At 39.8% G+C, this 27,798-nt stretch overlaps 2 protein-coding genes across 2 annotated transcripts; both read right to left on the reverse strand.

Annotated features, from left to right (window-relative positions):
* Positions 1-457: 457 nt before the first annotated feature.
* Positions 458-6,406, reverse strand: LOC104117141 (uncharacterized). The gene is made up of 3 exons (XM_009628144.4): positions 6,266-6,406; positions 1,318-6,042; positions 458-750 (listed from the first exon to the last, which is right to left on the reverse strand). Exon 2 carries the CDS (start codon positions 6,029-6,031, stop codon positions 1,349-1,351), a length of 4,683 nt encoding a protein of 1,560 aa, XP_009626439.1. The 5' UTR covers positions 6,032-6,042; positions 6,266-6,406; the 3' UTR covers positions 458-750; positions 1,318-1,348.
* Positions 6,407-21,513: 15,107 nt separating this feature from the next.
* On the reverse strand, positions 21,514-22,391 carry LOC138892830 (uncharacterized). The gene is made up of 2 exons (XM_070176575.1): positions 22,048-22,391; positions 21,514-21,961 (listed from the first exon to the last, which is right to left on the reverse strand). The coding sequence occupies exons 1-2, from the start codon at positions 22,389-22,391 to the stop codon at positions 21,514-21,516; spliced, it is 792 nt and encodes a 263-aa protein (XP_070032676.1).
* Positions 22,392-27,798: the final 5,407 nt, after the last annotated feature.

Here is a 27,798-nt window from a genome sequence, read left to right on the forward strand (position 1 = left end):
CAGAAAACAATCAGAATACGTGTATGCAAGTTTGAGCTTCACCTTAAACTCAGCAGTGACTGATAGAGCCCAATGGATATATATATGCCTAATAGTTTCATTTATATTTATATCATCATGACGTTAATAATTTATAAACCCAAAGTAGACTCATGCAAATTGAAACATAAGGGCTGGCTACAAAGAAACTAATCCCACCTAGCAACTGGACATGCCCTGGTCAATTTCTTGCACAATTCTTGTTTACCATGTCTCACAAGTTAGTGTGTATCAAAATGTTCCTGATAAGGAAATTGGCACCTAACCAGAAAATGAGCTAAAGGAGTCTTCACTTCTTATTTTTTAAGCTTGACAATCTCTTAAGCCGACTACACTTGTCTAACTTAATTGCCATTTAAGTTTCAACAACATCCCGAAGTGTTTGTGGACAAATTTCTATACTTGCATCATCCGAGGCTCAGACAAAAATTTCATCTTCATTCATCCAGAAAAATCAAGAGGAAACTGGGAAGATGATCATAAGCATGAACACAGCACGATATCGATGCATCATGCACATATCATTTCTAATGCAGGAGGGACAACTCTTCTTTTCGCCAATACAAAGAGATAAGAAAGTACATAAGACAGAAATGAGGTCTTTTATACAAAAAGATGCATCTGTGTCTCTGGTCACCCTCTACTCCAGCAAACCCACTCTATTCAAAGTGTTACTGTTGGCCGTCGCTGCATAGTCATTTTTTCTTCAAACTACAATACAAAGCAGAATAGTAGTCAGAAAAAAAAAAAAAAAAAAAGTTCCCGAGCAAAGACTGTTGTGCCGAAAACGAAGACAGATAACATCCAACATACAAGAATCAAGCAGCAACATAACAAACACAATGAACTAAAGGGACTGATTCTTTTCCAATCATCAAATGTAGTTAAAATTTGAACTCGACCCCTGGAAATTATAATGGTGAAGTTCTTCACTAGCAAAATATTGCTTAAAATTTTTCCAGCAAGATAGCCTTGAGAACTTCAGAAAATACCATATCTGGGAGATCGAGAGGGAGTAATTTAGATAGTGGAAAGACTTTGCCTTCATATGGGCACGACTAATTTTTTTTGAAGAGCGAAAATTTTAGGAATTCTTCAGAATTTCTCATGAAAGGGTACGTATAGAGAACACATGGAAACTCCTTTGGGGAAGGGGAGAGGAGTGAAGGCCACAAAAATAAGGGTTGTTACTTGCCAGATTATGCCAATTTTGACCCAAAGATCAGCATTCGAATGTATAGCTTTTCAAGAGTGCATCTATAATGAGCAAATAGCTACCTGGAACTACCATCATCTTGGAACTGTATCATCAAATAGCTCCCTCCAGATCTGGTGTAAGTGTAATGAGCATCGGCTTAAATGAGATAACTGGGGTGTAGCTGAGCTCATAAGTCACTTGCCGTGACCCAAAGATGTTGAACTTTCCGGCACTACTATGAGCAACCTCTGCATCAGAACCCCTTTTAAAGACCACCCTAGCACGAGAAGACTCCTGATAAACTTCAGTTTCTAACTCCTTCAGTGGACCAAACCGCCTAAACATTTTATTAAGGTTCATTTCAGATGGAAGAGGACCACCTTCTGCAAAGTTTAATATGAGTTCTGCTGGCTCATGCTTCCTCTTCTCAATATTCTCCGGAGGAACACCTGGTGTCGTATCATCATCCGCACTGGATTTTCGTTTTCTAGAGTATGGTCTACGACCTGGTTTATTGGGTTTCTCTGGATCATGAACCGTAAGCTGACGGTCTCCTTCCCCACTCTGACCATTCTGCAGTAGCTGCTCCTCACCATAGTTTTGTACAATCCTGTCTGTCCAATAAGAATCATTTACATCATCGAATTCAAATTCTTCAGCAAGCCCAGCTGCAGTTTGTGAAGCTTTCCTCTTTCGACCACCGCTAGGTCTTCCGGCTGATGAATTCTGCCTCCGAGAATGCTGGCTCAAAGCAACTGAATTTCTAAATCCCGAAAAGAAAGAAGTGATGGTTTTTAAGAAGTTGTAGCCTTTCAGTGGAGCCCATGCCACCAACTGAAGTTGTGAGAGCAAATCATTTGGGGAAGGCAATTCAGTCGGAATCACAACCTTTCCCTTTGGCGAGTCCTGCAATTGAACATCAGCCCCAGTTTGATCACTGTTGCACTTCAGAAGTGAGGCTGAACGAGTTAATTGGCTTGCCGCTCTTTGAATGCATTCACCAATACGGAAGGACGGCTTAGGGGATACAGATGCTGTGGTTGACACTTTAGCTGCATAAACACTTGGTCTCTTGTCCGATCCATCAGTAAGAGAATCAACAGCCTTCCTCTTTTTGCTAGAAGTGAATGTTTTTCCATCTTGATCATCTTCACAATCTAGAGAATACTCACATTCCACATCAACCATCAGCTCTGACATGCTTCGCTCTTTCTTTTTCGTCTGTGAAATATCTTTTGAACCATGCTTACGTTTGTGAGCAGAGACTTTACTGGTGGGATGTTGCTCGTTGTCTTCTGAAGCATGGCCCTTTTCGTCAGTTGCACTGTCCCCCTGTGGAACTTCAGCATCGTTTTCCAGCAATTCTCCACTTAACAAGAATTTGGGTGGCAGACGATATCCTTTGAAGCGACAAAAGGCCCCTAGCTGAGCTCGAGCAATAGTGAGATCCAACCTATCAGCCCGACAAGTTGGTGATAGGGCTAACGCTTTCATATAGTGCATGAGCTTATCAGGTCCAAAGGAAGTGACTCCAGTTGATTTGTCCACTCCATATCTTTTGCTTGATTCTTCACGAATCCCAGTATTCTCCACAATCTGACATGAAATCTCATCATAGGAATCTTCAGGTGTGCATGAGCAAGCAAGACCAAGCTCAACCCGTCTAGAAACCTCTTCCAAAGCACAGCTTATAGCATTTTGAAATGTTTCTGAATTACTTTGCTTCTCAATTTGGGAGAAATGAGAACAGAATGGCCTCAACACAGATGCATCATTCCATGCAAAAGTACGATCTCCAAAATACGCAACCAAAAAGCTGTCTTTCTTGTGGTACTTGATGGCCTTTTCTGAAGCATCGGAAGGATCAAATATCTGTCCAGGCCACCATGGATGGCTTCTGACTTTTCCCCAGACTAAATCAGATATAGAGTACTCATCGTCATCAGTTTGTGGTGGAATGAGATAACCAGGTTGCATTTTCAACAAACTCACAGGCTTCTCATTCAACATCACAGTGTGGCTAGACTCGGAAGCAACTTCTTCAGTTCCTTTGTCTTGCTCTGAAGATTCCTGCACAGTATCAGCATGAAGCTTTTCAACTTCATCTTTCTCTTGTTCATCGGCAACCTTCATTTCTACAGCATGCGCACGGGAAACAAGACCCTCATTTGCGTTCGAGGAATCCTGGTACTCATTGGCTAGATACGTCTCGGCATTGCTAGTATGAGAAATACAAGTTTCTACAATTTGATCTCCAACTGGAGGAGGGACATCAGCACCAGAATTTGTTACAGCTTGAGATTTTATAGCACCCTCTACATTAAAGTTGTTTTCTTCAATTGACATTTTATCAGCAGTTGCTGCATTCCCAGCCTCATGATCCATCTCAAGAGCAAGCATATGATCATGCTCCACTACACCCTCTTGATTCGCAGTGGATTCAAATTCTTTGGTAATATCCGAATGCTTTCCTGTAATAACACCTTTTGTATCGTGAGCCAAATCATGAGCTTGAGTAGGATCCTCTCTAAGAGCAGTGTCCTTAGTCTCCACTTTCTGTTCAGCCTCGACCTTTAAGTCATTATCTTCCAGTAAAAGAGGCGACTTCCCATTAACAACATCAGAATCTGAAGTTTTGTCAGTATCCTGAAGTAATGAAGTTTCAGTCATAACATCATCGTTAGATGACACTGCACTCATCTTGGGATCGTCTTCTTTTCCTGCATAGTCATCAAAAGGCAATAAGCTCTCGTTCTCAACACGCTGCAGCGACATGTCCCCGTCCAAGCCTTCCGGCAGGAAGTGGGTTACTCTGTTTGTTTCATCCATCGTGTTCTTCTCTCCTGGGCTAGCCATAGTCTCAAGAGACACTGTTGTTTCAGCTGTTAAAATATTTTTATCCACAGTGCAACTTAAGCTTGTTGTGGCAGTTCCAAGCTGGGCATCCCCATCCCTGTCCATTTCAACACTATCTCCATCAGTTCTGCAAGCTGGTTCATGAGAGGTTTCCAAGTGTCCAATTCCCGCGTCATTATCCAACCTGGCATCAACCGTCACTACATTCAGACTCTCATCATTCATGGGAAAGGTCATAGTGCCAGTTGTCTCGTGATGAACCCCCTCGACTTCCATCTCCTCAAAGTTTCCTGTATCATGAGCACTCGCCTGTTCAGAAGACAGTGGGAGATCATCACTAGAAATTTCACTAACTCCATCCGCAACCTTAGGCTGTATATCTGGAAACTCGTCTGAACCACTTAAGATCCCATCTTTATCACTGGATACTCGTATCTTTAAAATTGAGACCTCACTACCATCCATAAACACCTCTTTAAGATTGCCAGTTTGGGCTTCCAAATGAGAAGCTTCTGGTTGTGTACATAAAGCAAGATCGCTTATATCTTCATGCATGGCATCAACCTTAAATACCCGAACCTCGGCATGGTTTGCTTTTTCATAAGAAGAACCAATAGCCCCATTCTCTGCTGCCAAATTTTCCTTCAAGCTATGTTCTTGCTTCCCAGGGTACGATGGCGCAGTGTTACCATTGATGCCTAAGGAGTGATCATGTACAACTGGGGTGTGGTCAACTAATATTCTTGAATCGCCACTAACTACCTTGATATCCCCTCCCTTATCTTCAGGGATTGGACTGTTTGGTCTCAAAGAAACTGTGTCATCAACAGAATTGCTATTATTATCCTTGTTAGGGAACCCACCATCTTGATCATACACATCAGTTTCCATGGGTTCAATATCAGTATGTGAATTCTCATCCTTGTTGCTCAAGTTATCTTTCTCTTGATCATGGACATCGGTTTCCATTGTTTCAACATCAGTATGTGAATTCTCATCCTTGTTGCTCAAGTCATCTTTCTCTTGATCAGGGATTTCGGATTCCATGGTTTCAACCTCTGAATGCATTTTTTCTACCAACTCACCATCCCCTGACACAACTCTTTCAGCTGGATGATCTGATATCTGATCCCTTGCATGATTGGCAACATCTTTGTCACTAGCCTGGCCAACTATCTCTGTGACTGAAGTTTCATTTTTTTCAGAAGAATCCAATCTCAGATTGCTAGCCTTAATATTAGAACTGTCTTGTGGCACAAATGAAGAAGATCCAGCCAGAGGTTCAATTCCAGGATTCCACACCCCATCACCAGAAAGACCCACTCTTTGCAGTGTCAAATCAGCACTCCCTTTAACAGATACAGAGCTTCCCACAACATTCCCCTCCTCATTAACTCTGATGTTGACTTGCTCCAAAACTCTATCAGCTGTTTCACTCACAGCCTCATTGTCCACTGTCTTGGAAACATCCCCCGCAACATCAGGTGAAGTCAAACCAACAGATTCAGTGCTCCTGACAACATTACCCTCAGCATCACTGAAGCTGACTTGCTGTACAACTGTACAAGCTGTTACACTCGGAACAATTTCAGCGCTAGATGTCACAAAAACATCCCCAGATGACCCTTCAACATAAAGTACACCTTCAACACCATTTCCAGTATTCCCAGATGAGTACTCAGCATCCCTTGACAGAGAATCCCTATAAGGGTCGGCTCCTTTTCCCGATCCCTCATGCCCCAATTCAGCACCATGACCACAAACCCCATCAACAAACACATCAGTGCCTACAACCTCCACCATTATCTCCCCACCATCCCCCTCACTATAAGCCTGCCCCTCACATCGCAAATTCTCTACTAGGGTTTCATCAACAGTATTACCCACAGTGGGCTCTGAAACACTAGTGACTCTACTTACCCCTTCTTGCTCATCCATAGTTACAGAATCTGGGTACAAGAAAAGCAGAAATTTTTCAACTTTACAAGAATCACCCTAAAGACAATAACTCCAAAAACCCTGATGGGCATAGACTAACAAATCTAAGCATGTGAATCTATAGAATCACGAAAACAGCATGAAAAATTCAAGATTAGCACAAGAAGCATATGCCCAGATAGTATTCTGAGGAGCAATTCAAGAAAACGGAAGAATTAGAGAAAAAGATTGTACCTTTTAGAGCTACTCACGAAAGCTGAGTTTTTGAGGGTTTACTGTGTGTGAGAGAAAGAGAGAGAAAAAAGGTTTGTATAATAAGGAAAAATGAAAAAGGAAAAATTGAAAATGAATTGAAACAGAAAAGAATTAGCCGAATTAAGTCCTTGCTTGTCCTTGCTTCTGAATCTTTGAAACGTAATTGCTGTTCCATAGTAAGATAATGTGAATATCCAACGACATCTTGACACGCTCGTGATTTGACTGCTCGTATAGCAGGAAAATTAAGTGTGTTTTGAGTTATTCAGAAAACTTTATTGGCATAAAAAGGAAATTTGGAGAAGTTTGAGGCGTAAGTTCAATTTATAATAAGGAATGTTTTGTGCATCGGGCTACTTGAGGGAAAGGTCCGAAACAAAGCTTGTTCATAAATTTAGTTGAAACTTAAAAAATAAATTTTTGAAATTGTGTTAGAAAAATAATTTTTGAAAGTTGAAATTGTGTTTGGACACGCATTTTATTTGAAAAAGAAATAAAGTTTTATAAGTGAAAGAAAAAAAATTCACTGAAAAATTGTTCTAAATAAGTTTTTGGGAACTTGAAATTTTTATCAATTTTTTTCAAAAACTAATCATATTTCATAATCAAAAATATTTTTTTTTTTTTAAAAAAAACTCTAATATTTATGGCCAAACAGGAACAATGTATTTTAGAACCAGAGCTCTGACTTCCAACACAGAAAAACTTGAGTAATTTGACATAAAGTCCATTTTTAGGAGAATGTTGCAGAATGAAGTCGAGGAGACGAATGGAACAGAAAAACCAAGAAGAAGACCAACTAAGCTAACTAGGTTACGGCTAAAAGATAATTTGATTGATAAAAGAGTAAAGAGGATAATAGTTACAACAATTTATACCCTCTCTAACTCTAGCTGAATCATCCAGAAAGCAAAATGGATAAGGATTTAGTATAAGTCTATAAGACAAATCCGACCATGGACTAGATGGTGACATTTGAGGAAATTAACGTGCGAAATGTATAAATACAGAAACTTCTACTTAAAACCATAGTGGACTCAACCGTAACTTAACAGAACTTCTATTTAACTAAATAACTAACGGCTGGGTACTGCTACTATAGCCTGGAGTCCAACCGCGATCAGCCACCTTTTTAATTCTCAGCTTGATTCTGCATCATTTCTCCCCTCTTGAAACCTTCCTTGTCCTCAAGGAAGAAAGCTGGAAACGTGGTCTTCAGCACATGATAATCTTCCCACGTGGCCTGCTCCTTAGCAATTGAGCAACAACCTTGTTCCCCTTTTTGATCATTCTTCTTTCCAAAGTCAATTTCAAAGTCAAACTGCATAAGTTTGGCCATCCATTTCATATGTGTTCCCATGTGTAATTTCTGCTCCAACAAGTACTTTAGAGCCTTTTGATCTGTCCTCACTATGAAATATCTTCCTATCGAGTATTGTGACCATTTGGTGATGGCCATCACCAAGGCCAGAAGCTCTTTGTCATACACTGATAACCCATGATGCCTTACTGACAAGCCTTTGTTGATATATGCCAAAGGATGGCCTTCTTGCATCAACACTGCCCCAACTCCATGATCACAAGCATCTATCTCAACAACAAACAATAGGGAACTGTTGGGAAGGGCCAAAATAGGTGCACTGGTCAGTGCTTCATTCAGCTTATCAAAGGCTGAAGTTGCTTTATCACTCCAATGGAACCCTTCCTTCTTTAATAGGTCTGTGAGGGGTTTGCTAATAATACCATATCTCCAAATAAACCTCCTGTAGTACCCGGCTAGTCACAGAAAACCCCTCAGCTCATTTAGTCTTATGTATTGGCCAATCTTGTACTGCAACTATCATCTTGGGATTAGTAGATACTCCTTCTACTGTTATAAACTGGCCTAAGTACTCGACCCTTGTAGCTCCAAAAGAGTACCTGGGTCTCCTTATAAAGAACATGTGCTGAACTAATAGGTTAAAGGTGATTCGCAGGTGCTGCAAGTGTTCTTCAAGGCTGCTGCTATATACTAGAATATCATCAAAGAACACAAATATGAATTTTCTGAGGTAATCCTTGAACACATGGTTCATGAGGCCTTGGAAACTTGAAGGTGCATTAGTAAGGCCAAATGGCATTACCAAGTACTCAAAATGGCCAGAGTGAGTTCTGAATACAGTTTTCTAAATGTCTTCCTTTGATATCCTTATTTGATGGTAGCCTGACCCTAGATCCAGCTTTGAATAATCTTCGATCTACCTAGTTCATCCAATAATTCATCTATGATTGGAATTGGAAATTTGTCCTTGATAGTCATCTTGCTTAGGGCCATGTAGTTTACATATAGTCTCCAAGAACCATCCTTCTTTCCTACTAGCAACACATGTGGCACATAAGGACTAGAACTAGGTTGTACTTATCCTTGGTTCAACATCTCTTTAACTAGCTACTCAATGGTATCCTTCTGACTTGAAGAATACCTGTAAGGCTTGACATTCACTGGTTACTACCTTGCTGTAAAGGGATTCTATGATAAAAAAATCCCTCTAAAAAGTGGTAACTCTTTTAGATCAGAGAAAAGTTGATGGTACTCATCAGTGAAAGTCAGTATCTGAGGATGGGTTTCTCTGATTCCCTCTACTCCTTCTCCCTCTGCTGGCAACATTCTGATCATGAAGAGTTGACTACCTATGTTCGCCAACTTACCAAGTATTTTGGCTTCCACTATCCCGGTTTTGTCCTTTGTTCCCTTTAATACCACTTCTCTTCCTTGATACACAAATCCCAGAGTCAATTTCTAGAAACTCAACTGGAGATCACCCAAAAGTAATAACCATTGCACACCTAAGATCATATCACATGACCCTAGTGACAATAATAAAAAATCATCAGTGAAAGTGAGTCCTTGCATCATCCAAGTGAAGTTTTTACATAACTCTGCAGTCTGTTTGTTGAACCCATCAGTTACATTAATTGACTAGGGCCTAATGGCATGCATTGCACACTTGAGCTTTCTAGCTAGCTCACAGTCAATGAAATTATGTGAGCTACCAGGATCAATCAAAATACTCAAGGGCCTACTTTCAGAGTATCATGTCTCCCTCAAGGTATGGAAACCTGGGACCCCATTCAGTGCATGAATGGAGATTTCACAAGCCTTCTCCTATTCTTCCTCTAGTTCTCCTTCTATCACTTCTTTCTCCACTAGTTCCTCCTCAACTATGGGCTCAGGATCTTCATTAACCTCCAGCAAGTACAATTGTTTGGAGGTGTTACACTTATGACTCGGGACAAACTTTTTATTACAAAATAAACATAACCCCTTCTGCCTTTTCTCACTCATCTCAGCTGGGGTAAGTTTCCTGGTGAAACTTTTGTTTAGGTTAATAGCAGGCTCTTTCTTATACTGGCCTCCTTCCTTTCTGAATGATGTACTTCTTGGAGATGAATTGTAAGAGCCTCCCTTTGAATGGGAGGACCCTCCACTGAATAGAGAAGCCTTAGTTACCTTCAGTTGGGCCATAAGCTGAGCTTCTATGTTTCTAGCCAACCGGTATGCTTGGGGTAAGGAATAAGGTCTGTGATTCTTGATTATGAAGCCAATCTCAGGTTTTAGGCCAGTAACAAATGTAGTGATTGCATATTCAGGAAGAATGATTAATCTAGTCATTATCCTGTCAAAGTCTCTTTGGTAATCTTCTACTAACCCTGTTTGCTTAATCAGCTTAAGCTCAACCATAGGATCTGCATATTCATACCCAAACATGTCCATCAATACATACACATACTCTTCCCAAGCAGGATAAGGAAGATGAGCCCTACTCCTCAAGTAAGCAAGATGCCATTCAATAGCTAAGTCATCAAAGTGCATTGAAGCTACCTTAACCCTCTAAGAATATTCTACCTCATCAAGAGAAAAGAATCGTTCTACCTTGTATAGCCAGGCACTGAGGTTGGTACCATTAAAACGAGGAAACTCCAGTTTTGTCATCCTTGTCATAGTTGTTCCCCTCGGAGAAGTGACTGCAAGTTGTTGGTTCTTTCCCACTGTATCTCTACCTCCTTTGTTATTGGCAGATGTTTGGCCATGAACATGACCTGTAGAGGTGTGGACTTGAGGGGAAGCGGCCCTTAGGAGAACTTGAGAGTGAGGTAAAGGGCCTAGTCCAAAGTGGTAACGAGTAGGCATATGCTGTGGTAGTCCAACCCTCCATGACTGGGAGGTACCCAAGCAGCTAGGTTGCCGGAAAGAGTGTAGATCTCTCCAGCTTCTTCTATACTTTTGCCTCTATCATACTTGTTCACAGCTTCAAGGGACTCTTTAAGCTCAGTGAAAGCCTTATCATGTTGGTTCTTAAGCTGGGTCTGTCGAACTGCAAAATTTATAATTTCGACAGTCATCCTTTCGAACATAGACTTAATCTCATCCATGTCTGCCATAACTTCACCCACAGAGCTCGAGAAAGTACTATGATACCAAATGTTGTAGAATGAAGTCAAGCAGATGAATGGAATAGTAAAATCAAGAAGAAGACTAACTAAGCTAACTAGGTTACGACTGAAAGATAATTTGATTGATAAAAGAGTAAAAAGAAGAATAGTTATAATTTATACCCTCTCTAACCCTAGCTGAATCATCCAGAAAGCAAAATGTATAAGGATTCAATACAAGTCTATAAGACAAATCTGACGATGGACTAGATAGTGACATCTAAGGAAATTAACGTGCCAAATGTGTAAATACAGAAACTTCTACTTAAAACTATAGTGGACTCAACCGTAACTTAACAGAACTTCTATTTAACTAAATAACTAATGGCTAGGTACTGCTACTATAGCCTGGAGTCCAACCGCGATCAACCACCTTTTTTATTCTCAGCTTGATTCTGCATCATTTCTCCCCTCTTGAAACCTTCCTTGTCCTCAAGGAAGAAAGCTGGAAATGTGGTCTTCAGCACATGATAATCTTCCCACGTGGCCTGCTCCTTAGCAATTAACCATTAAAGGAATGCCTCAAATTGGCCCCTCAAAACTAACAGATCTCCAAGTTGTTAGGATTTTCAGTTCTAGACTCTAATTCAAAAAATAATTTAACATAATACTTCTATCAATAATTTTATAATTGAGGGAACTTAATGGCTTTCACAAAGTCCATAAATAGTACTTTTCATCAAGAAAACTTATTTAGATCCATGGTGTTTTTTCTTAATTGTATTTAGTGGAAGCTTTCTTCAAAAATTATTTCTCTCTTTCCTTTTCTTGACAAAACAATTCTGATGAAAAATTGTTATACATTAGAGTTTTTGAACTTTTATCCACATGTTCCCTCAACCGTGTAATAGTGGGAGGAAAATACAAAATTTTAATAATGGTTAATAACTTTTTCGCGTCTAATAGGATTTAACTTATTTATTTATTAAACCAATATAATAATTGTAATGACCCGGCCGGTTTTGAGTATCGCAGCACCGTTCGCCCATTTATCACCTATCCTATGCTCATTTGTGGTTGTGTGACTTGTCGGGGTGGTTGGTTTGGTTCCTGAATGATTCGAGGTAAATTGGGACACATAGTCCCAAGGTTGGAGGCTTAATTTGTTAGAGTTGACCAGAGTTTGACTTTTGTGTAAATGACTCCGGGATGTAGTTTTGATGGCTCCAATAGCTTCGCATGATAATTTTGGACTTAGAAGTATGTCCGGATATTGATTTGGAGGTCCGTAGGTTGTTTTGGCTTGCATTGGCGAAAGTTGGAAAGTTGAAGGTTTGGAAGGTTTGACCAAGAGTTGAATTTGTTGATATCTGGCTCAGATTTTGGTTACGGGAGTTAGAATAGGTCCGTTGTGTTATTCATGACTTCTGTGCAAAATTTAAGGTCAATCGAAGTTGGTTTGATAGGTTTCGACATTGGTTTTAGAAGTTGGAAATTCATTAGTTTTGTTAGGCTTGAATTGGGGTGTGATTCATGAATTTGATGTTATTTGATGTGATTTGAGGCTTCGACTAAGTTTGTATCATATTTTAGGACGGGTTGGTATGTTTGGATGGGGTCCCGGGAGCCTCGAGTGTGATTCAAATTGAAATCGGATTGGGTTATTGGACTTATGTAAATTTTGTTGGCATCAGTTATGGTGTAACCGCACCTACGAGGTTTTAGCCGCAGGTGCAGAGCCGCAGAAGTGGCCATCTGTGCGCAAGTGCGAGATTTTGGGAGGCTGCTGATGGGTCGCAGGTGCGATGTATATGTCGTATCTGCGAGTGTTATTTTCCGCAGAAGCGAAGTTGGGTTGGGCAAGGTCTTGGCCGTAGATGTGGACGGGGAGCCGCATTTGTGGAAGCGCATGTGCAATGTTCGTCCGTAGAATCGGACTTGCAAATGTGAAGCATGGTCCGCAAATGCGGATGGTCGAGAGTCGTTGATGTATCGCAGATGCGGGATTTGGTTGCACCTGCGAAATCGCATATGCGATTTAGTGACTCGCAGGTGCGGATTGACTGACAGTGATATATTTCGAAGGATTTTGAGTTTTCTCTCATTTTTGGACTTGTGGAGCTCGGCTAGGGGCGATTTTTGAGACGATTTTCACTATAATGAAAGAGGTAAGTGAATATTCATCCCTTATATTGATAAATATTTATTACCCATTGATTTTTATACCTAGATTATGTGTGTTTGAGGTAAAATTTGAGAATTTTTGGACTATGTATTTGAGAGTAAGATTTTGGCATTTGAGGGTCGATTTATGATTTGTAACGACCCGGCTGGTCATTTTGAGAATTAGCATCCAGTTCGGCAGCTTAATGTCTCGATCAGCTTCTTATTATGTGTTATGACTTGCATGTGTGGTCGATTTCGGTTTTCGGATGATTCTGGGTCAATTTGGAAGAAGGATTCTTGTTTTAGAAGCTTAAGCGGTAAGAGTTGATCGGAGTTTTGACTTTTGTGTAGACGACTCTAAAATGACGTTTTGATGATTGCAAGAGCTTCGTATGGCGATTTTGGACTTAGAAGTGTGCCCGGATTTGGATTTGGAGGTTCGTAAGATAATTTGATGCATTTTGGCAAAAATTGGAAAGTTAAAGTTTTGGAAGGTTAAGAGGTTTGATCGGGAGCTGACTTTGTTGATATCGGACTAGGATTGCAATTTCGAGAGTTGAATTAGCTCTGTTATGTCATTTGGGACTTGCATGCAAAATTTGATGTCATTCCGAGTTGATTTGATATGTTTCAACACGAGTTTTGGAAGTTGAAAGATTTAGAAATTTATAAGCTCGATTCGTGGTGCGATTCGTAGTTTCGACATTATTTGATGTGATTTAAGGCCTCGAGTAGGTCCGCGTTATATTATGGAACTAGTTGGTATGTTTGGATGGGGTCCCCGGGCGTGTTTCGGATGGGCTACGGGCCATTTTCTTATGTTTTGGAATGTTGCATTTCTGGTGTCTGGCGTCCTTCTCTGCGATCGCGTAGGCGTAGATGCGATCGCGAAGGATGTTTGGTGGTCTGGTCCTTTTTCCTCTTCACGTTCGCAAGGATCAGTCCGCGATTGCGTGCGTGTGAGTGATTCCTTCTTCGCGTTCGCATTGGGCCTTCCGCGTTCGCATAGTACCTTTTCGTGGGGCAGTGTCATTTCTTCTTCACGATCACATGGATTCATTCGCGATCGCGTAATGCATTTTTGGGGCAGTCATTGTTTCTTCTTCGCGATCACATGTATATTTCCGCGATCACAATGTGCAAATACCTGGGCAACGGAATATATTTTCCAAATCGAGGGTGTGGCCATTTTTATCATATCTTGAGTTGTAGACCTCACATCTGAGCGATGTTTCGTGGGTTTTCCAAGCAAATTATTGGGGTAAGTGTTTTTCACCCAGAATTTATTATATTTCATGATTCCATCTTTATTTTTATTTTTTAATTAGTGGTTTGAGTTGGGGAAAATGAGGATTTTGAGAAAAACTTTCAAAAATGTAAAATGACGAATTGATATCGGAATTTGGTAATTTTTATATGGTTGAACTCGTATCGGAATGGGTGTTCGGGTTTTGTGAATTTTATCGGGTGTCGAGGTGCGGGCCCAGGGGTTGACTTTTTAGTTTTGTTAAAAGATTGAAGCTTTATTATCCGAAATTTATTTTCTATGAGTTTTATTTATGATTTGAAGTTATTTTGGCTAGACTTGAGCCGTTCGAAGGTTATTTCACTCAAGAAGGTCATTTTAGAGTATCGGTCTAGCTTCTTTGAGGTAAGTATCTTGCCTAACTTTGTGTGGGGGAACTACCCTTAGGATTTGAGTCATTTATACTAATTGTGTCATGTGAAGGCCGTGTAGACGAGGTGACGAGTACGTGCTCGGGCTTATTTGTGAAAATTTGACCGTTTAGGGCCTTAGGTTCTTATGTTCATTAGATATGAAGTTGTTTTATCATGCTAAATTCTCCGCTTACTAAACTTACCCTTACGTGTCGTATTAAGAATTTATTTGATTCATGTTTTAACCTTGTTGCCAATTGAACACTTATGTGCCTTAATTGAATTTGTTGTTATCTCTTCCGTAATTGCTTAACCTTAATTGAAGTTATTAGTATCTCTTCCGTAATTGCTTGACCTTAATTGAAATTACTATTATCTCTTCCGTAATTGCTTAGCCTTAATTGAAGTTTGTTATTCCTTCCATTGTCGACGTATTCTTATTTGGAATCATTGCTACACATTATCTCTTCCTTGTTGAGCTATTCTTGTTGAGACCATTATTCCCTGTTGTGTCTTTTTTATTAGCTCGTTCCACCGTTTCTTTGTATTATCAAGTTCCTGAGTTGATTTACTTATCGTATTCTCGTGTTATTGTTGCTGTTACAGTTGTATTCAGTGTTGTTGAGCTGAGGGCTATGCGTGGTTATGATATTGAAACTGTTTTGAGGAGATATTATGGCATATGGGCACATATTGTGAAAGTCATTTTATTGAGTTGTTATGTTTTGGCACACGTGTTATTGTTGAGAGGATTGTTCAGGTGTTGGCACGAGGTTTCTGCCTTGATGTTGTTATGATATTTGCACGAGGTTTCTGCCATGCTATTATTATGGTGTTTGCATGAGGTTTCTGCCGTGTTGTTGTTATGGTATTTGCACGAGGTTTCTGTCGCGTTGTTTTGTGTGGGAGAACTACCCCTTAGGATTTAATTCATTTGTGCTAATTGTGTCATGTGAAGGCCGTGCACGCGAGGTGACGAGTATGTGCTCGGGTTTATTTGTGGAAATTTGACCGTTTAGGGCCTTAGGTTCTTATGTTCATTAGATATGAAATTGTTTTATCATGCTAAATCCTCCACTTACTAAATTTACCCTTACGTGTCGTATTAGGAATTTATTTGATTTATGTTTTAACCTTGTTGCCAATTGAACCCTTATGTGCCTTAATTGAATTTGTTGTTATCTCTTCCGTAATTGCTTAACCTTAATTGAAGTTATTAGTATCTCTTCCGTAATTACTTGACCTTAATTGAAATTACTATTATCTCTTCCGTAATTGCTTAGCCTTAATTGAAGTTTGTTATTCCTTCTATTATCGACATATTCTTATTTGGAATCATTGCTACACATTATCTCTTCCTTGTTGAGCTATTCTTGTTGAGATTATTATTCCCTGTTGTGTCTTTCTTTATTAGCTCGTTCCACCGTTTCTTTGTGGTCTGAAGTTCCTGAGTCGATTTACTTGTCGCATTCTCGTGTTATTTTTGTTGTTACAGTTGTATTCAGTGTTGTTGAGCTAAGGGCTATGCGTGGTTATGATATTGAAACTATTTTGAGGAGATATTGTGGCATATGGGCACATATTGTGAAAAGTCATTTTATTGAGCTGTTATGTTTAGGCATACGTGTTATTGTTGAGAGGATTGTTCGGGTGTTTGCACGAGGTTTTTGCCGTGTTGTTGTTATGGTATTTGCACGAGGTTTCTGCCATGATATTATTATAGTGTTTGCACGAGGTTTCTGCCGTGCTATTGTTATGGTGTTTGCATGAGGTTTCTGCTATTCAGTTTTGTGTGGGGGAACTACCCCTTAGGATTTGAGTAATTTATGTTAATTGTGTCATTTGAAAGCCGTGCACGCGAGGTGACGAGTACGTGATCGAGCTTATTTGTGGAAATTTGACCGTTTAGGGCCTTAGGTTCTTATGTTCATTAGATATGAAGTTGTTTTATCATGCTAAATCCTCCACTTACTAAATTTACCCTTACGTGTCCTATTAGGAATTTATTTGATTCATGTTTTAACCTTGTTGCCAATTGAACCCTTATGTGCCTTAATTGAATTTGTTGTTATCTCTTCCGTAATTGCTTAACCTTAATTGAAATTATTATTATCTCTTTCGCAATTGCTTAGCCTTAATTGAAGTTTGTTATTCCTTCCATTGTCGACGTATTCTTATTTGGAATCATTGCTACACATTATCTCTTCCTTGTTGAGCTATTCTTGTTGAGACCATTATTCCCTGTTGTGTCTTTTTTATTAGCTCGTTCCATCGTTTCTTTGTATTATCAAGTTCCTGAGTTGATTTACTTATCGTATTCTCGTGTTATTATTGTTGTTACAACTGTATTCAGTGTTGTTGAGCTGAGGGCTATGCGTGGTTATGATATTGAAACTGTTTTGAGGAGATATTGTGGCATATGGGCACATAATGTGAAAGTCATTTTATTGAGCTGTTATGTTTTGGCATACGTGTTATTGTTGAGAGGATTGTTCGGGTGTTTGCACGAGGTTTCTGCCGTGTTGTTGTTATGGTATTTGCACGAGGTTTCTGCCATGCTGTTATTATAGTGTTTGCACGAGGTTTCTGCCGTGCTATTGTTATGGTGTTTGCATGGGGTTTCTGCTGTTCTGTTTTGTGTGGGGGATCTACCCCTTAGGATTTGAGCCATTTATGCTAATTGTGTCATATGAAAGCCGTGCACGCGAGGTGACGAGTACGTGATCGAGCTTATTTGTGGAAATTTGACCGTTTAGGGCCTTAGGTTCTTATGTTCATTAGATATGAAGTTGTTTTATCATGCTAAATCCTCCACTTACTAAATTTACCCTTACGTGTCGTATTAGGAATTTATTTGATTCATGTTTTAACCTTGTTGCCAATTGAATCCTTATGTGCCTTAATTGAATTTGTTGTTATCTCTTCCGTAATTGCTTAACCTTAATTGAAATTATTATTATCTCTTCCGTAATTGCTTAGCCTTAATTGAAGTTTGTTATTCCTTCCATTGTCGACGTATTCTTATTTGGAATCATTGCTACACATTATCTCTTCCTTGTTGAGCTATTCTTGTTGAGACCATTATTCCCTGTTGTGTCTTTTTTATTAGCTCGTTCCATTGTTTCTTTGTATTATCAAGTTCCTGAGTTGATTTACTTATCGTATTCTCATTTTATTGTTGTTGTTACAGTTGTATTCAGTGTTGTTGAGCTGAGGGCTATGCGTGGTTATGATATTGAAACTGTTTTGAGGAGATATTGTGGCATATGGGCACATATTGTGAAAGTCATTTTATTGAGCTGTTATGTTTTGGCATACGTGTTATTGTTGAGAGGATTGTTTAGGTGTTTGCACGAGGTTTCTGCCGTGTTGTTGTTATGGTATTTGCACGAGGTTTCTGCTATGCTGTTATTATAGTGTTTGCACGAGGTTTCTGCCGTGCTATTGTTATGGTGTTTGCATGAGGTTTCTGCTGTTCTGTTTTGTGTGGGGGAACTACTCCTTAGGATTTGAGTCATTTATGCTAATTGTGTCATATGAAAGCCGTGCACGCGAGGTGACGAGTACGTGATCGAGCTTATTTGTAGAAATTTGACCGTTTAGGGCCTTTGGTTCTTATGTTCATTAGATATGAAGTTGTTTTATCATGCTAAATCCTCCACTTACTAAATTTACCCTTACGTGTCCTATTAGGAATTTATTTGATTCATGTTTTAACCTTGTTGCCAATTGAACCCTTATGTGCCTTAATTGAATTTATTGTTATCTCTTCCGTAATTACTTAACCTTAATTGAAATTACTATTATCTCTTCCGTAATTGCTTAGCCTTAATTGAAGTTTGTTATTCCTTCCATTGTCGACGTATTCTTATTTGGAATCATTGCTACACATTATCTCTTCCTTGTTGAGCTATTCTTGTTGAGACCATTATTCCCTGTTGTGTCTTTCTTATTAGCCTGTTCCATCGTTTCTTCGTATTATCAAGTTCCTGAGTTGATTTACTTATCGTATTCTCGTGTTATTATTGTTGTTACAGTTGTATTCAGTGTTGTTGAGCTGAGGGCTATGCGTGGTTATGATATTGAAACTGTTTTGAGGAGATATTATGGCATATGGGCACATATTGTGAACGTCATTTTATTGAGCTGTTATGTTTTGGCATACGTGTTATTGTTGTGTTTGCACGAGGTTTCTGCCGTGCTGTGTTTATGGTATTTGCACGAGGTTTCTGCCATGCTGTTATTATGGTGTTTGCACGAGGTTTTTGCCGTGCTGTTATTATGGTGTTTGCACGAGATTTCTGCCATGATGTTGTTATTATTGAAACACATGCAGTGGTATAAAGTCTGGATGTTGAAACGCATGCAGTGAGATAAGGTGGGCTTGATATGCGTGGTTAGTAGGGGAACTACTAGAAGCCATGTGGTGTGATAAGGTGGGTTAAAACGCAGGGTGCTATTTCAGGAAAAATAATTTTCAAAACTAAATGTAAAGGCTCCCGTGGTGATATAAGGAAAGATTGTGATTCACTTTGTGATTTGAGACTGCGAGGCGGTACCTCGGTAATGGCTCTTGTTGACATTTCCTCATTCTTTTGTACTTGTGTTTGATGGTTGTTTCCTTAGCATACTATTAATTGTCTTACTCCGTGTTGCACTATTTGTTTAGTTCTGTGTAGTTAATCTTGTTGTATTATTCGTGGTTTTAATTTCATTGCTATCTTTATTACACTGTATATTCTGTGATGATCGTTTCTTATGTGCCATTCATTGTCTCTACTCTTACTTGTTTACTTGAATTGTGGTAGAACACTTGCACAAGCATACACATAAATAAATCACCCATATCGGTCTAAGAAGATGAATCCTGATTTTTTGACCATTTACATGTACTCCCGTATACTTGCCTTATGTGTGAGAGTTATCCTATTGGTACGTGAGTTGTCCGTGCAATCATGAGTCATGATTATTGTTGGCACGTGAGTGGTCTATGCAGATATTAGATATTGTCACTCCCTTGGCACGTGAGTCGTTCGTACTGTTATGAATTATAATGTGGGCACAAGATGCCAAGTGATTAGGGTTTACAAATTGGGACCCGTGATTTGTGATTTTGAGGTTTGGTACCTCGTGGAAATTCTTGGATAAACCTGGTGTGAAAGCGGTTGTTCCTATTGAGTTATCACATGTTTTCCTTTTATATCATTTCACCGGATTGAACTGTGTTCAGCTTACTCTACAGTGTTATTACCTATTGTGTCTCGTCGCTAACTGTTGCTTTTAGTCCCTATTACAAACGTTGTATTATTATTGTCATCATGCCTAGCTTTATATTGATATTGTTCCCTGTTAGTTCTACATTTATACTTGTTCAGGTGTTTAGTCCAGTGGGTGTCTTGACTGTTCCTCGTCACTACTCCATCGAGGTTAGTCTTGATACTTACTGGGTACCACTATGGTGTACTCATACTACGCTTTTGTACATTTTTGTACAGATCCAGGTTTCTCGGATATTGTTGATTATTAGCTAGCTGGTCGAGCATTGCTGTGGAGACTCAAGGTAAACATGTCGTCGCATTCGCATGCCTCAGAGTCACCTTATGATATTATTTAGGGATATTTCTAACAAACTCAGTAGAGCTTATGACTTGTACTACCGATTTTGGGGTATTGTATTGTACTTAGGATAATTGGTTTTACTATAGAAATTTTAGTTTCATGCTTCGTAGTTGTTGTGGTTAAACTTTGTTTTTAAATCAGTAAGTGTTAGGCTTACCTAGTCTTAGAGACTATGTGCCGTCACGACATTCTATGGATGGAAATTTGGGTCATGACACAATTGGAATTGAATGATTTTGGTATGGTTTGACTCGTAATTGAATGTGCATTCGGATTTTGTAAATTTTGTCGAGTTTTGAGGTGCGGGCCAGCGATTGACTTTTTGAGTTGACTCTTTGATTTTGGTTAAAGATCTTAGCTTTATCTATAGAATCAATTCCTATAGCTTGTATTGATTATACTAAGTTGTTTGTGACTAGATTCGATTAGTATGAAGGCCGATTCTTGAGGCAAGGGCTTGTTGGAGTAATGAGTTGCACACTTTGAGGTAAGTAACATTTCTAAACCTGGAATTGAGGGTATTTATCCCTGGAAAACATGTTAACATGTTGTGTTGGGTGACACACATGCTAGATGACATGCGTGTGGCCGTGCATCATGGTAATTATGATCCAGTTGTTTCTTTTGTACTGTGTTGTTATCAAATCTTGTTCTATCAGTGAAATCCTTTCTTGTTAAAGTAATTAGACAATGATCCATGTTAAAAATCATGTTTAGACTATGTACTTATTCGATTGAGACCAAATGAGGTTATTTTTGCAAAGTTCATAGGTATCTCATGCCTTCTAGAAATTGACCCTTGTCTTCGATATTGATCACATTCCTTGACCATTTGGTTTGCATCCCGGTAGATTGATGGCCAATAATAGCCGCATTCAAGCACTTTAGCTTCAGTATGATTTCCACTGTGGTGGCCCCCAACTGGGGAGTCCTGACATGCTTTGAGAATTTGAATTACCTCATCATTTGGAACACAACGCCGAATGATGTTGTCGGCGCAAATCCGGAATAAAAAAGGTTCCACCTAAAAGTATTGCCTGCACTCCCGCAAAAACTTTTTCTTTTGATAAGCTTCCAATCCGTCGGGGATAAGGTCACTAACCAAGAAGTAAGCGATGTCGGCATACCAAGGAGTGAAGGTGCTAGACAATGCCAATATGTGTTCATCAGGGAAGGCATCATTAATTTCAAGATCTTCTTTTGGTCTCCCTGCCTCTTCAAGCCTAGACAACTGATCCGCAACTTGATTCTCTGTTCCTTTCCGATCTTTGACTTCAAAGTCAAACTCTTGTAACAAAAGAACCCACTTAATCAATCTTAGTTTAGCATCCTTCTTCGCCATAAGGTAGCGGAGAGCAGCATGATCGGTGTCATTCAACAAAGAAGAAACAATTACATGTAGTTTCATTAGAGCCAAGAAATTTATACCTTAAGTGCGGTGGAAATGGCTTGAGCTCAAGTTGTGGCGGCTCGATAATTGAAGGCTTAGCAGGAGGGGTGACTCTATTCTCTAAGTCAAGGGAAAGCTTCTTTGATGCATAAGTGTAGGACCCAAACCCTTCCAACGCATTCATCGATTCCATGTATCCTTCCATGTCTTCACCATTAAAATTTACCAAAATAGCCGCCAATGCCTCACCAAGGCATTCCTCTTCTATCTTTACCTCGACTGCATCCTCTACCTCATCAACAACATCAATGACTGAGATAATTTCGTATGTATGTGGCAATTTCATACCTTTACTCGCTTGAAAGGTAACCTCTTCGTCATTAACTCGGAACATGATCTCATTTCGTTTCGAATCCGTGAGTGCTCTCCTGGTAGCAAGGAATGGTCTCCCCAAGATGATAGGGATTTCTTTATCAACAACACAATCGAAGATAACAAAGTCGGTAGGAGAAACTTGCCCACTTTCACAAGAAGATCATTAATAATCCCCACCGGTCGCTTTATTGAATGGTCGGCCATTTGCAACCTCATATTTGTAGGCCTAGGCATACCTAATCCCGCTTTATTGTAAATAGCAAGGGGCATTAAGTTGATGCTAGTCCCATTATCACAAAGGGCTCGTGCAAAATTGCACAATCCAATAGTGCATGGAATGATGAAGGCTCCCGGGTCCTCTTTCTTTTGGATGGTGGTTGTTGCAATGATGGAACTAACCCGGTGAGTCACATTCACCACTTCATTATTGGTGGTTCTCTTTTTAGTGATCAAGTCCTTCAAGTACTTTGCAAAACCCGACATCTCTTGAAATGCTTCCACAAATGGAATGTTCACCGATAATTTATTGAGAATGTCATAGAACTTCTCGAGTTTGCTATCATCGACCTTCCTAGAAAGTCTTTAAGGGAAAGGAGGAGGAGGCCTAGGAATTGGTGCTAGAGTTTTTGGCGCCTCTATTACCTTTTCCTTAACCTCTTCATTGTTCACTTCTTGAATTTTCACCTTCTTCGGGAGTCTTTCAACTTCAACAACAATTGGTACCTCAACTTGTGCCTTAACTTCTTGTTCAGAATCTTCCACTTCGACCACTTGTTCATTCTCTCCTTGAAGTAGTTTCCCACTTCGAGTTGTGATTGCCATACAATGGGAAGTCGGACCACTCCCATTACCTTTTGGGTTTGCAATTGTGTCACTTGGGAGTGTGCCTTTCTATTTTGGATTTTACTCTCTTGAGAGATATCTCGTTTGCATTTCCAACTTTTGTATGGATGTGGTGTGAGAACCCACAAGTTTGGTCATATTCTTTATTGAAGTGTCGGATCTCTCTTGATTTTGCAACACTCTTTCAAGCATGCTTTCTAACTTGGAATCACTTGAAGAGCTTTCTTTCCAATGCAAAGAATTAGAATATTGCCCCTTTGGTGGAACATAGGGGTTTGAACTTCGATTTGAAAAGTTGTTGTTGTTGTTATTCCAATTTCCTTGATTGGAATTACCTTGGTCATTTCGCCATTGTTGATTGCCTTGCCCTTGCGGGTTAGACCTCCATTGGTGTTGTTTTCCTGAACCTTGGTAAGATTGTCTTTGATATCCTCCTTGAGGATTGTTGACATAATTTGCTTCTTCGTACTCCTCATTCAACATGGGCTGCACATCTTCCACAATATTTACCTTTTTTGTTTGGCTTTCAGTGAACATTTTCGTCAATACGTTGATGTTGGTGGCAAGCCCGGCAATTATCTGATCTCTTTCTTGGTTCTCTTTAATTATGTTGGACAAGGAGGGAGTACCATATGTAATTCCACCTGTGGGGTATCTTCTGAGTGCCAAGCTTAGTTATGTTCAACCATCTTATCTAGTATTTGTGTGACCCTTGCAAATGTTTTGTCCATAAAGGAATCATCCACTGCATTTTTGGCTATGGATTGATTCATAGGATCCAAGCCCATATAAAACTTCTCCAATAGAATATTATCCGGAAAGCCATGATTCGGCGACCTTGCCAAATATAGCTTGAATCTATCCCATACCTCATGTAGATTCTCTCTTGGTAATTGCTTGAAGAAGAAGATTTTATCCCGGAGCTCGGACTTTTTGCTTTGTGGAAACTATTTTGCTAGGAAAGCTCAGACAAGTTCGGGCCAAGTGTGGATGGAATTAGGAGGTAGATTTTGGATCCACTATCTTGCCTCTCCAGTTAGAGAGTACTTGAACACCCTCAACCTTAGGGCATCATCCGAGACATGATTCTTCTTGTGCATCGCACACATACCCAAAATATTTCTGAGATGTTGTGTCGGATCATCAACGGTGGAATTTCGGAAGAACCCCTCCACTTTTAGCATTAGGATTAAACTGTGTTCCACTTTGAAGGTCGCAACATCAACTCTTGGAGGGACAATGGAATTTGTATCCTCAATATACTCATCTATAACCGCAAACACATTCTCTTCTTTCGACTCACCCATGTTTACCTAATGACACCAAGCAAAACAAGCAAAGTGTGGTGGAACAGAAGAAGACGTTAAGTGAAGCACACACTAGTTAGTAATTTCAAAACCATATTCTCCGGCAACGCCGCCAAAATTTGATACGCTCAAATTACACCTAAATAAATTTTGTAAGGCGGTTGATGTCAAATATAGTAACCCAACTAGGTTGGGGTCGAATCCCACAGAGAATAGGTGTGAAAAGGTTACTTGAGTAGTGTTAAACTTGACTTAAGTTATAATCCTGCTCCGTTAGCTTAAAAAGTGAGTGTTGTAATTGTGAATTATCAATAAAAGCTATTTCGTCGATATGATTTGATTAAAATGATTAAGAAACCAAGGTTGTGTCTCCATCAATAGAATGTAATGCTAAAGGTGTTCATATTTTATATTTTTAAATGGAAAGCCCGTTGATATGCAAATGATTCCTACGTTACTAACTAATATTTTCCAATAATTAGAGAGTAGTTCCTATTTATGATTTTCCCAAATATAAAAGAAGTGATAATTAAGAATAACCAATTTATGCCAAGTAGAACCCACTTATCCCTAAGAAATTCTATTAAATAAGGTTTAGAGCCTTGAGTTCTTGCTATTCAATTCTACCAAACTCTAACCTACTTTCCCAAGTAAAGATAGAATGAATTGGCACTAGTCAATGTTTGCAACCATCAACTATAATGAAGCATGAGAAATGAATTAGAAATCGACTAACCATTATATAAACATTCACTGATGAACACACGTTAACATTACACCCAAATAGGATTCACAACCTTAGTATTTAAACTTAGCTACTCATACTAGAATACAAAAACAATGTAATAAATAAAGTCATGAAGGTTACAATTATAGACAAAATCTTGGATTTTATCTCACAAGCTTCCAAAATAATGGTGCATTCAATTCTCTAAGTGTAGCTTCCTTCTGTCAGACCAGATCTGACACACAAACCCTAATCATTCTATTTATAATGGTCTAAAAGTTGTTGTCAAAACCTGACAAAAATTCCCTTCAAAGATATTTCGTGACCGCAGAAGAGGACGTAGAAGGCATTCGCGGTTCGCAGAACTTAATTTCCATCACAGAATTGGTTGACAATTGTCCAGTCTTTTCCTTTGCATTTTAGATATGCGGCCTGCATAATCCATCATATATCATCCTTCAGCTAATTGATCTTAATATTGTACGATCAGTATGCGGTTCGCATAACTGTTATGCGACCGCATAATTGATCGCATACACAGAGAGCAACATCTGGAACATACTGATTCATTATGCGATACTTTTGTGACCCGCATGTCAGTTATGCGATCGCAGATCAACCGCATTTGCATCCTTTCATAGCTATTTGATAACTTCTCTTATGATCTTGGTTATTCAAGTCTCGTCTCCTACAAACCACCAAAACTACATAAGAAATGACTTGAAATGCTTTAAAAGATGAGCTAAAGTCTATGTAATTAGTATACAAAAGTGCCGCAATTTTACGGCACATCATGTGTCGTCCAGACTGAGGATGTAGATGTATTGTGAGACCAGTCAGTTGTTCATGTGGGGCTGTAGCGGGTTCTGGCATCTGGTTGATAAATACGAGCTTGGGAAGATTTAATTAATTGCCTACTCGTCGCGATCGTGGTAGGGTCATGAGGTGGATGATGATTTAAGGATAGTGGGTGGTATTAGAGACTATGTGGTTCATATGAGATTTCTACTCAGTGAAAGGTACATATTATCATTCAGGGCATTAGAAGAAGAGAGTTTGACTGTCACGAGGATGGGATGCGCTTAATAGATAATTTGAGGTATCTCGTGATTGGTGTTATACAAACTATGAGGGTTAGTATTGTGGATCATCAGATGTTGTGTCCTATGGCTTTGCACCAAGTGAGGGAGTCCACTATCGACGATCAGATTGCAGGGTCATGTGTTATATTAGTTCTAGCCTGCGATGTATAAGTGGTATTGAAGGGTTCCCCGGAATTTGTTTATGATTAAGATTTGAGATTTGCATGGGATAATGCTGGGACTTGCGATATTTTTGTGTCATTACTAATTCTACATTTCAGTATCAGTGAGGTTAGAGAAATAGATTCAGACTCACAGAAGGTCTCTTCAAAAAGAGTATCCCGGTTGCGGCATTATGGGATGCTTGAGAGGAAATATAGTGGTTTATGAGCTTCTGGGCTACGTGGTTCGTGTTAGGATCTTCTGCATAGAGCTTTGGTTTTGGGATCTTTGTGTACCGACATGGCTTTCTAGAGAAGTGTAACCATATTCTATGCACCATGGCCATTGTGGAGGTGAGAAGAGTTGCTTTTACTACATTTGAGCTGTCGGGGGCAACATATTAGTGGTGGCAGGTTTCTGAGGAGGGTAGACCAGCCGATGCAGCACCACCCACTTGGGCTCATTTTCAGAGATATTTTTGAGTGAGTTTGTTCCCCAGACCCTCCGGGATACGTGGTGCACAGAGTTCGAGCATTTGAGTTAGGGCACCATGACGGTGTCATAGTACACCATCAGGTTCAGTGAGATATCCCGTCATGCACCTATTTTGGTTCCTATAGTTAGAGAGCGAGTCCGAAGATTTATCGAGCGGCTCAGTTACGACCTTAGATTCAGCACGACTCGGGAGTTGGAGATTGATACTCCAGTTCAGCAGATTGTGGAGATTGCCAGGAGATTAGAGCATATTCGGGGTGAGGAGAGGGAGGACAAGATGTCTCAAGGTTCTAGAGGATTTAGTGGATTCTACGCTTTAGCTATGGCCCTTTATGGCGAAGGCTCGGGCAGTCAGCCAGTCCAGTCCGCACTTCAGACTACTTGTGGTGCTCTAATTAGTCAGGGTACTCATATGGAGTCGTCATCTTTTAGTGTACCATTAGCACGGGGTTCCTACAATGATTATTTCAGTTATCCAGCACAACTCTGCACGAGTAGCCATGCCCGCATAGGGGCTGTTATGAGTGTGGTGATACCAGATACATCATGAGAGATTGTCCTATACCCGGGAGAGGCGGATTTCATCAGAGCACTCGGGATATGGGCTCCATTCTAGTTACTACCCCACCTGCGCAGCCAGCTAGGGGTGGAGGACATGTGGGTAAAGGGTGCCCTAGAGGGGGAGGCCCGGCCCGGCCCGTTGATATGCTTTTCATGGTAGGGCTGAGGCCGCTTCACCAGATGTTGTCGTTACAGGTATGGTTTCGATTTGTTATAGAGGAGCATCATTCTTATTTTGATTCAGTTCTTGTTATCGGGGTGATTCCTTCTATCTTGCTTCATATGAGTGAGTTTCGTGATTTTGTACCTTGCTTATGTGTTTACCCATACTGGGAGATTCTATAGTGGTAGCCCGTATCTATCGTTTTGTTTTGTTCACTATTGAGAGCCATGAGACTAGAAGTGACTTTCTGTTACTCATTACAGTAGGTTTTGATATGATTTCTAGATGGTTTGGTTACGATTGGTGATTTAGATCATCTACCGGTACGGGGAGTTTGTTACGTGTTATGATTTTGTTTCACTAAATTGAATTAGTGGAAAAATTCTATTGGTATGATGTATATTCTACTTGTGATTCAAAGCTGAGGATGGGATCCTCGCATTTTCATGCGGTTTGATATGTTTGAACCGGGCTTTGTGCCGCGGTGGAGTTATATTAAGATGATATCCTTGTGACTAGTTCATATGTTTTGATTCTCCCTTATGGAATT

The sequence above is a fragment of the Nicotiana tomentosiformis genome, chromosome 5, assembly GCF_000390325.3.
Source record: "Nicotiana tomentosiformis chromosome 5, ASM39032v3, whole genome shotgun sequence".
NCBI classification, from domain to species: domain Eukaryota; kingdom Viridiplantae; phylum Streptophyta; class Magnoliopsida; order Solanales; family Solanaceae; genus Nicotiana; species Nicotiana tomentosiformis.

Coding starts and splice junctions, on each gene's coding strand:
- LOC104117141 (XM_009628144.4), bottom strand. CDS start 6,031: ATGGATGAGCAAGAAGGGGTAAGTAGAGTCACTAGTGTTTCAGAGCCC.
- LOC138892830 (XM_070176575.1), bottom strand. CDS start 22,391: ATGTCGGGTTTTGCAAAGTACTTGAAGGACTTGATCACTAAAAAGAGA. Junction 21,962..22,047: donor CTTCTTGTGAAAGTGGGCAA/GTTTCTCCTACC, acceptor CCTTGCTACCAG/GAGAGCACTCACGGATTCGA.